At 35.1% G+C, this 10,370-nt stretch overlaps 3 protein-coding genes across 3 annotated transcripts; 1 reads left to right on the forward strand and 2 right to left on the reverse strand.

Moving 5' to 3' along the window:
• Window positions 1-433: 433 nt before the first annotated feature.
• Window positions 434-1,159, reverse strand: LOC145776873 (kelch-like protein 26). The gene has a single exon (XM_082588092.1). It carries the CDS (start codon window positions 1,157-1,159, stop codon window positions 434-436), a length of 726 nt encoding a protein of 241 aa, XP_082444218.1.
• A 698-nt stretch (window positions 1,160-1,857) lies between these two features.
• On the forward strand, window positions 1,858-2,337 carry LOC145776874 (zinc finger BED domain-containing protein 5-like). Its single transcript, XM_082588093.1, has one exon. The coding sequence runs from the start codon at window positions 1,858-1,860 to the stop codon at window positions 2,335-2,337; it is 480 nt and encodes a 159-aa protein (XP_082444219.1).
• Window positions 2,338-3,837: 1,500 nt separating this feature from the next.
• LOC145776875 (kelch-like protein 24) lies at window positions 3,838-5,514 on the reverse strand. Its single transcript, XM_082588094.1, has one exon. It carries the CDS (start codon window positions 5,512-5,514, stop codon window positions 3,838-3,840), a length of 1,677 nt encoding a protein of 558 aa, XP_082444220.1.
• Window positions 5,515-10,370: the final 4,856 nt, after the last annotated feature.

Raw genomic sequence — 10,370 nt, forward strand, 5'->3', positions numbered from 1 at the left:
CTTCATATTTGTGGTCTACTGATCTAAACACAGTACCACAAAAAAGGTAAGCATGGTGAAACCAAGATTTAAATTTCATGGGGCGCCTGCAACACCCTAATGCCCATCGCCCGATTTGGTGGAGTCTTCTTCATCGTGTGAGCCTCTGCGGCCGAGGGTCTATCCTTTTACTAACCCAAATTCAAGATGTTCCCGGACTACACTAAAAGGCTACTAAAGAGCAGCCAATCTTTGGTTTCATAATTTTCATAGTTTCTGATTTAGTTGTTTCCTTCACAAACCATTTTTTGAACATGTTTCTCTCCTCTGTTCAGAAAATTCATACAGTACAATACAGCAGAATAAAAAAAAAAGATAAAAAAAGTATGTACAAGCGAAAAGAGAAACATTTTGAAATGTCATCTAAATATAAGGCAAGAAAAAAACAGGAGAGTCATATGGCAACAATCGAATGATGGATCAGATCGTCATCAGTTTTTCCAACAAAGGTCCATTCATTCATTTGTGGGTCATAACATTCCATTTCGTTGACTGCAATACTCTTTTCATCATATCCACCAACAACAAATATTCTTCCTTTCAACACACAAGCTGAAAAAGCAACTCGATGAAAATTCATGTCACTGACGTAAGTCCATTGATCAGTTGATGGATCATACTTTTCAACACTTTTTAGTACACTGTCATTACTTTGACTAGTTTGTCCGCCAAATGCATAAACATATTCATCACAACAAACAGCTGCCAACCATCGTCGTGGAGTTTGCATGGGACTTATAACTTTCCTCTTACTTTCACCAATTTGCAAACATTCAACAGATGATAAATATTCACCATTGCCATATCCACCAATCGCATACAAACCATCTTTGTACACAACAGCAGCATTTCCGTCTCTGGGTTGTTGCAAGGGGGGTATGTCTTGCCATGAATTGGCAACTGATGAATAGCATTCCCCAGGTTTCTGGCCACCAACAACAACAAGACTTCCATCAAATACAGTTGTTCCCATAACAGACCTTGCTTTGTTCATTGACTTGACTGTTTTCCATTTCAATTCATGTGCAGATAAAACCATTTGCCTAACTGAAGATGTTGCTACTTCTTTGTCCTTGTCATGTTGTTTATTTCCACCAACATAATACAGGTGGCCACGCATTACAACAGCACAACCACCAAGTCGTCCATCTGCTAAATCAGGGAAGATAAGAGGAGGTTTATCATTGCAATTATAAACTTCAATTACTTTAGAGAGAGTGTTCCTTCCACCTAAGCTCAATATTCTGGTGCTCTTATCCGAGCGAAAATATTTGAACACTTTGTTTTGAACTTGAAACACCAACAAAAACAATTCATGATTTCGTGTCACCAAGCCTTCTTTCAAAATAACTTCTTCAAAAAATGGTGGTGGGAGTTTGTGAAGATCTACCAGTTTGTGAAGATCTCTTGTTTAGAATTGAAATTGTGATGAAATTTGTTGACATTGAATTTGCGTTGTTTTTTGTGTTCTGCGTGATGTGGCTTGCCTGGCTTCAAAGAGATTTCACAACTGATTGTCGCTTTTTGCTGCGTGCCGGGAGCCATTGTTTCTGGTAAAAATTTTTTGTGTTGAGTTTCATTTCATTATCGAAATAGCAAGCTAGAAAAATGCCAATGTGTACCACGGAATTCGGATTTAAGTTATCGTTGTTAAAGCCATTATAAGTTTATACAAAATCAGGTTTTTATCCCAACTCACTAATTCAATAAATAAATTGAAGTTCTTTCAATGCTATCACGATAAGGAATGGATGCTCAAAGTATGTTATTTAAACGACATCTTCACCGCAGTGAACGATCTTAACATGTCAATTGTCAATGCAAGGCAGAAATCAAAATATCATCACTCTTTCGGAGAAATTGTCTGCCTTCAAAGAAAAGCTTCAGCTGTGGAAGAAAAAACTGGAGCGTGGACGAACGGCGGCGTTTCCTTCCATGAACGAGTATCTGGAGGAATGGAATCAGATTGCAGTTAGCAGATTTGATGTCATCAAACCCGTTTTATCGGCGCATTTGGAAAACCTTATCACGGAGTTTGATCGCTACATCCCACATAGAAATCTGGCATCTCAGTTGTGGGTCAGAAATCCGTTACTGGCAAAGGTTGACAACTTATCAGAGGATGTTGCAGGACTGCAGGAAGAGCTTATCGACCTGCATCACGACCAGTTCCATCGACAGCTTTTATCCACAGCATCGCTTGGAGAGTTCTGGACTTCGGTTAAGAAGGAAAAGCCAGTAATTGGTAACGAAGCAATGACTTTTCTGCTCCCAAATTACAACCTAGCTGCGACGTAAAAGTAATTGAAATGAAACAAAACACACAAACATTTAGTTAGAAAGCAGATGATTTCAAGTACCATCAATCTTATGAATGAAGCAACAATATGACTCTCTCCAGGAGCTAACATCAGAATAAATTAACCTAAATGTGGTGAAGCAAGTGAGTTCCTACTTTTAATAGAAAAACGTTACCATGGCAATAACTCATGATTAAGTAGCTTTTCATTAGAAACTTCAAATAGCCATCAAATGTAAACATGAAATATCAACCGAAATAAAGACACTTAAGGCTTAGGTGGCTAAATGGCAATGACACATATATGAATGCTGCATGATACATAACCATCATAAATTATTAGTTGATAAACCAAACGATTAATATAGCATGGAGTCATTACAAAATAACTTCAATCAGGATGTTGCACCCTGAGGTGTGGAGAACAAGTATTTTTCTTTCAGTGGAAGCAAATGTTAAAATCAGAAGCAAAAAATGTAAACAAATCGAAACAGTTAAATACGTCCAAAATGACACAACTAAATAATATTTCTTTGGAAACTCAAACCTGTTGTACCCAATTAATCTGCTCTCACTCATTACGACCAAACAAAACACATTTCAATCATTTCGTTAGTGATATTTTAACTTGGAAAAAGACTTCATGTTTCCAAATGCTTTAAATAGTATTTTCAAATAATGCTGAAAACTTACTGATGACATGAATTACAAGCTATCATCAGCAATGAAACACAAGTGAAATTAGAGTTAAAAAATATATTTGGATTCCAACCAAATACGGAAGGAAGCAAATTGATGAAAAATTTAAATGGCAACAATCGAATGATTATATAGTTCATCATCAGTTTTTCCAATAATGCTCCATTGATTAATTTGTAAATGTGGTGAAGCAAATTTCCTACTTTTAATAGAAACGTCACCATGGCAATAACTCAAAAAACTTTTCATTAGAAACTTCAAATAGCCATCAAATATAACCATGAAAGATTATATATCAATCAAAATAAGGTTTAAGCTATGACGTATATGAAATAATGAATGCTGCATGACACATAACCATCATAAATTATTAGTTCATAAACCAAACGATTAATATAGAGTCATTACAAAACAACTTCAATTAAGATGTTGCAAGCACCCTAAGGTGTGGAGAACAAGTCTATTTCTTTCAGTGGAAGCACGTGTTAAAATCGGAAGCAAGAAATGTAAAAGAAATCGAAAAAATTAGTTACGTCTAAAATTACACAACTAAATAATATTGCTTTGGAAACTCAAACCTTTTGTACCCAATTAATCTGCTCTCACTCATTACAACCAAACATAACACATTTCAATCATTTCATTAGTGATATTTTAACTTGGAGAAAGACTTCAGGTTTCAAAACTTACTGGTGACAGGAATTACAAGCTATCATCAGCAACAACACACAAGTGAAATTAGAGTAAAAAATATATTTGGATTCCAACCAAATACGGAAGGAGGCGAATTGATGAAAAAATTAAATGGCAACAATCGAATGATTAAATAGTTTGCCATCAGTTTTTCCAACAATGCTCCATTCATTAATTTGTGGATCATAACATTCTATTTCTTTCACTGCAAAACTATTTTCATCAAGTCCACCAACAACAAATATTTTTCCTTGCAGTACACAAGCTGAAAAAGCAGCTCGATGAAATTTCATGTCACTAACGTAAGTCCATTGATCAGTTGATGGATCATACTTTTCAACACTTGTTAGTGTGGTATCGTCACTTTCTCCAACTTGCCCACCAATTGCGTAAACAAACTCATTACAGTAAACAGCTGCCAACCATCGTCGTGGAGTTTGCATGGGACTTACAACTTTCCATTTTCCTTCACCGCTTTGCAAACATTCAACAGATGATAAATATTCGTCATTGTCATATCCCCCAATTGCATACAAACCACTTTTGCAAGCAACAAGTGCATTTGCAGATCTGGTTTGTTGCAACGAAGGTATGTTTTGCCATGAATTGGAAACTGAGGAATAGCATTCCCCGGGAGTTTGGTTTCCGACAACAACTAAGTTTCCATCAAATACAGCTGCTCCCATAACACTTCTATGCTTATTCATTGACTGCACTGCTTTCCATTTCAATTGCTGTTCAGATAAATTCATTCGCCAAACTGAATATCTTTCAACGATTGGATCCTTTTTGTTGTGTTTTCTTCCACCAACATAATACAGATGGCCACGCATTACAACAGCACAACCACAATCTCGACCATCTGGTAAATCAGGCAAGGCAAGTGGTGGTTCATCATTACAATTATACACTTCATTTACTTTAGACAATGTCTCAGTTCCACCTAAGCTCAATATTCTGGTGTTCTTGTCTGATTGCATCAAATTCTTGAAAACTTTGTTTTGTGCTTGAAACATCAACTGACATGAACCAGGGTTTTGCATCACCAAATTTTCTTTTGAAATAACTTCTTCAAAATATGGTGGTGGAAGTTTGTGAAGATCTACAAGTTTCAAAAGCTCAGGAAACTCATTGGCACGATTTCCTTCATCATGTTTGATCCATCCCAATATGGCAGTGAATACTGAAGCTTCATTGACAATGGATCGATTTTGTTTTGAAATGCAATTTTTCAGTTCCTTTTCAGTAAAATTTTTGAACTCAATTGTACTTGATGCTGCATCAAAATTTCTAGCAATAATTTCAACAGTTTCAGTTTTCAGTGAATTGTTTTGAAAATGTTCTGCTATACCAAGAACAATAAAACAGTTGTTTGGACTAAGAGCTTCACTCACAAAATCAAAGCAAAACTGCTTCACATCATCAATTTGTAAGTAATTGGATGCTGCAATCAAATCACAAACATTCTCGCTGTTGATATCAATGTCTCCAGTGTAAATAAATTCAATCAGACTGTTCATTGAATTTCCATCTACACAGTTGATTTCAATGGAACTCTGATATTTTTCTTTCATCTCAATTTTGAACATTTTTTCAAAGAAAGATGAAAAGCAAGACAAGACCATCCTGTTTGCAGGAAAACGATCATTTCCTGCGCATATTTCAACATTATTAAACGATCCTGAATGTCTGTTCTGATTCGCATATTCCAGCAAATTGGATTCATTTGTTCTCTTCCTGGATACTTGCTCTAGATCAGTTCTACCAACAAGTGAAAAGGACATTTTCATAAATCAATTACCTTTTGCTTAAAATTGCTTAAAATTCTGAATGGCAATTACAACCTAGCTGCAACATAAAATTAACAAGATATAAAATAAAACATGCAAACATTTAATCAGAAAGCAGATGATTTTAAGTAGCATCAACAATAATTTAAATCTTCTTCTTGCGTATGAGGTGGAAGAAGTCACGTTATTTCATCTGTTATTAATAATTTAAATAAAGCAACAGAATGAATAAAAAAAAACAATCAAAAAAACATAGGAAACACTATTCAATCTTTCATTCTCTAATACTATAAACGTAGCTGTTCTATTATAATAACCAGACATTTCACTTACTGAAGTTTTAATGAACTTAAAAGTATGATATCTAAATACACAACATAAATGCATAAGTAAACAGAAAAGAAGATATTTTTCATTACTCTCACAACATCATTACTCTAACAACAGCTAACAAACTCAAGATTGCAACGAGTTGAAAACACAAAACACCACGACCGCGAATCAGAAGAGCGCAATTTCATTACAGTAGCCATGTGAAATAGAAATTTGTTTGGTGTCAATGAATGCCCAGAAAAGATCTTACAATAACGTTTCAAAATTTTTCCACAACAACTGACTACTGTCAGAAAAGCACTAAGGGCACTTAAAAATATTCTTGGGTAATTTCTAGTTTATGATGATGTCAAACATTTTTATGACAACTCCTGAAATGGTACCACATATTGAGTTATTGACAGAACCAAATGCTACAAAAGTTCAAAAGCGCGAAAAGAGTTGTAAATATTATATGAAAACAACATAATACTATTTTTCTGCAAATTGCAACAATATGTCTCACTGCTCAACATAGACACAATCACAGCCGAAATGGTACGATGCAGTGTAGCCGGTTCGGAGATATCGTTATTCGGTGAAGGCTATTTTCGGAGACTTATTTTCTATATTTTTCTTATTTCTTATTTTATTTTCTTATTTTAGGCTTATTTTCTTCCAGTGGTAATTTTGTAAAAAAAGAATAAACAAAATTTTAGAGAAGTTGGATAAGGTCTACTTCGGGTAAGGTGAAAGAATCATTTCAGTCTTACAAACACATTCGCCGTATACAAATTGTAACAAAGTTTGTTGTATTACAAACAACACAACCAAACAATGTTGGATTGGAAAATTAAACATTAGGTTTACAGAACTTCACAAATTTCCATCAATCATTTGTGGCATTGCAACTCGTATAGAAAGACCTTAGATTTAAAACTGCTTGAAATAGTATTTTCAAATCATGATGCAAACTTATTGATAACCAGAATAACAATCTGTCAGCAAGACAGCAACTAGAATACTAGATACAAATGAAGTTGAAGTGAAAACAAGAAAAACTTTTGGATTCCAACAAAGTATGGAAAAAAACGATGAAAAAACGAAAAAGAATGAAAACTAAGCGGGTTGTTAATTACGTTTGTTATACTTAAAGCTTTAAAAACTGATAACATCACAAAGCGTCTTCTTACTTCACACTGGATCATTGTTTTTGCGATGCAAGTGAGCGAGGAATTTCATAACATTAGCTTGAAAACAATCTTCATTCGTAATGGACAGTAAATAAACAACATATTATAGAAAGGCACTAGATCTAAAGGTGGATGGGAAGAGGAAACGCGGTCGTCCAAGAAGAACGTGGAAACAACAAGTGAAGGATGAGTTTAAAAAAAGTCGGACTGAAGGAGGAAGATGCAAGGGACAGGGTGAAATGGAGAAGGGATTAAGACAATTGCTGCGCGGAAACAATCGGCCACCCCCACTAGTGGGGAACAAACCGACGATGGATTATGATGATGATGATGATGATTATAATATTACTAGTTCACACCAAAACAAAGGAAATCTGTAAAAATCGATACTTTATATTCTGCAGTAAGGCGGTGTGAAAATCAAAAAATTTAAAAAAATCAAAAATCGAATTATCACACAGGGTGGCTATTGCTATATAGAGTATTTCTGTAAACTTTCACACAAAAATATTCAGTAACCTTAAACATGTAGTCAATTTTGTCCTTGGCATTTGTTGCCAGTACAGAGTTGCCAGGTACAAAATTTTTTAAGAAACAAAATTTGTTTATTTTTTTTGAATTGTAAAAATTTCCAACTTTAACAACTACAATAACATATGACTTGATTGCTAGTTGCCCTTTTAGGTAAAGTCTGGCGGTGTACGGTGAGATATTAAACAATCACCTGGCAACCCTATTTTTGCTTGGTCAGCAAAAACTGATGATATTAAACCTTTTTTTCACTTCTATGGCAAGAGGAGGAATGCACTGTGCATAAGATGACACTTTGGTTTTGTTGTAGTAATAAGAATTACATAATCACACAACGCACTGCATTAATATTCGATTGTTTTCGCCGATTTACATTTGTTTTTTGACAGACATAATAACTGCAACTCAACCAATGGTAGCTTACACATCAACCAACCAGCTTTATATGTGTCTGTAAAACGTGCAACGAATGAAGAATAAAGACAATGAACAAGAAACAGTGCTGAATATCAAAACATTATACCGCAGCCAATGAAAGAAAGTCATATTTCGTGTCTGCTTTCGGCAAGACCCTACGCCAGGGATGGCGAACCTTTTTTAGTGCATGGGTCACAAAAGAGACCTTAATCCTTGAAAAAGAAAAAGTGGGTCATACATTTAATTACATGTTAATGCGAAACTACATGTTAATGCGAAACTTGCAGCTGCATCTTCTCTGCAAGTCTTATTATCCTTGGTTGGTAATCCGTAGTTTTTAGCTTCACACATGCAGCACTCATATCTGAGCTGAGACGATTCCGTGTGCTTGATTGAATAAAATTCATGTGCGAAAATGAAGATTCGCACGAATATGAAGAACCAAACAACGTTAACAGAGCTACCGCAAATCTTTTCATAGTTTCAAACGAATTTGGCAGGGAGTTCCACTCTGTAAGAATTATATTTTCAACATGGTTTTCAACAGCAGGAAAGTCACAACCATCCATATCCGTTTTCATTTCAATTTTTTGTAGGAGATGATTTAAGTCTACAAATTTTGTTTTCCAAACTGCACTTTCTTGAAAGTCTATCATTTCCATTTCCAAGTTGTAAAGACGAAGCCATTCGAAGTTTGACAATTCAAGATTTTCAAATTGAATTGCATGCGGGAAAAGAATGAACTGCAATGTAGTATCTAGCTTTCGGAATTGGGTAAACCTTTCTGACATTACATTTTTGGCCTCTTTCGTCAGTAAAACATACTTGTTGAGTGCAGTTTGCTTTTGTTCATAAGTTAAATTGGTGCTGGTAAAGTGCTTCAACAAATGAGGAAAATATTTCAGCTGACCTTTTGTTCAAGGTCTACAGAAAAAATAGCGAGTTTCTTCTCAAATGCTTTAATGTGCCCAAACATGGATAATACAATATTTCCACAGCCTTGCAATTTAGTATTTAACTTACTGTAATGCATTGTGAAATCAGCGAAAAAATGTAAATCATTCAACCACGTACTTTCGCTTAACTCTGGATATGTTTGATTTTTTTCAGCTAAAAAAAAGTTGTAGGCTACTTCTTCCAACAATTCAACAAATCGCTGTAAAACATTACCACAACTTAACCACCTTACACTGTTGTACATGAGTAAGCCATTAAATTTACTGTCACACGCGTTCAATAAATTTGCAAACTGCTGGCGTTTATTAAGAGCATGAGATGCAATATAGTTGACTATTTTTGTTACCACACTTACAACTTTTTGAAGAGACTTGATTGATTTGGCGCAAAGGGCTTCCTGATGTATTATGCAGTGAAATTGAACAAAGCTGCGCTTTAACTCCCGTTTTAGTAATTGAATAAATCCAACATGTTTCCCAATCATGCTGGGCGCTCCATCAGTCGTTACAGATATAACGCACTACTACGGCTTTAGTTGTGTCAGACTGCTATATGGCAATTCGGTATGGTACTAGATTAAAATAGAGTGGGGCCTTATTACAAATATTTAGTGAAACGTTTATTCTTTGCTGAAATATTTGTTTAAATTTCATTATTTTAAAAAAGACAAGTGGGTCACTGAAAATCTGTGATGGGTCACTTCGTGACCCGCGGGTCAGTGGCAGGGTTGAGAAAAACCCGGGTTTTTTTAAAAAAGCCCAACCCGCCCGTTTTTTTTTTTTAAAAACCAGGGTTTTTTGGGGTTTTATTGAGTTTTTTTAAAAAAGATGCAAAAAATGGTAGATTCATGCTTATTTCACCTCAAAACTACTTTTTACGAGTGAAGTGCCTTTCACTCACAGTACATGCTTGCATAACTCAATAAAATAATGCACTAGGGCTGTTGTTGCTTGAATGTTGCATCATCCATTAGTTTCAAGATCAAGTTGGATGTTGCATCATCCACTGATTTCTATACCAAGTTGATGCTACTGTGGTAGAAATCACATTATTGCATCATTTGTTTAGATTTGAAGGCAAGGAGCATTTATGCCATCATGTTTAAATATTTTTTATCATTTATATATATATTATACATAGTAATGGATGAGCAATTGAGCGATTGCGTGGCCAATTAGGCAAATGCTCTGAAACAGCCATGCGTTAGAATCCAGAATCTGTAATTGGTAAATAGCCTCCTAAATTGCATTTCACATCATATATGCAGACTACAGTAGAGTAGTACTTTCACCAATTTAACTATAAGGCCTTCTTGCATAAATGAGTTTTAGTGTAGTATACACGAAGTGACATTACTTGATTTTTGTGCACTGTGCAATATCCACTGCGTTTTCAGTTTATTCTTGGAAATTACTTCACAATCACATCCTTAAGTCCTAA

The sequence above is a fragment of the Aplidium turbinatum genome, chromosome 9, assembly GCF_918807975.1.
Source record: "Aplidium turbinatum chromosome 9, kaAplTurb1.1, whole genome shotgun sequence".
NCBI lineage: Eukaryota > Metazoa > Chordata > Ascidiacea > Aplousobranchia > Polyclinidae > Aplidium > Aplidium turbinatum.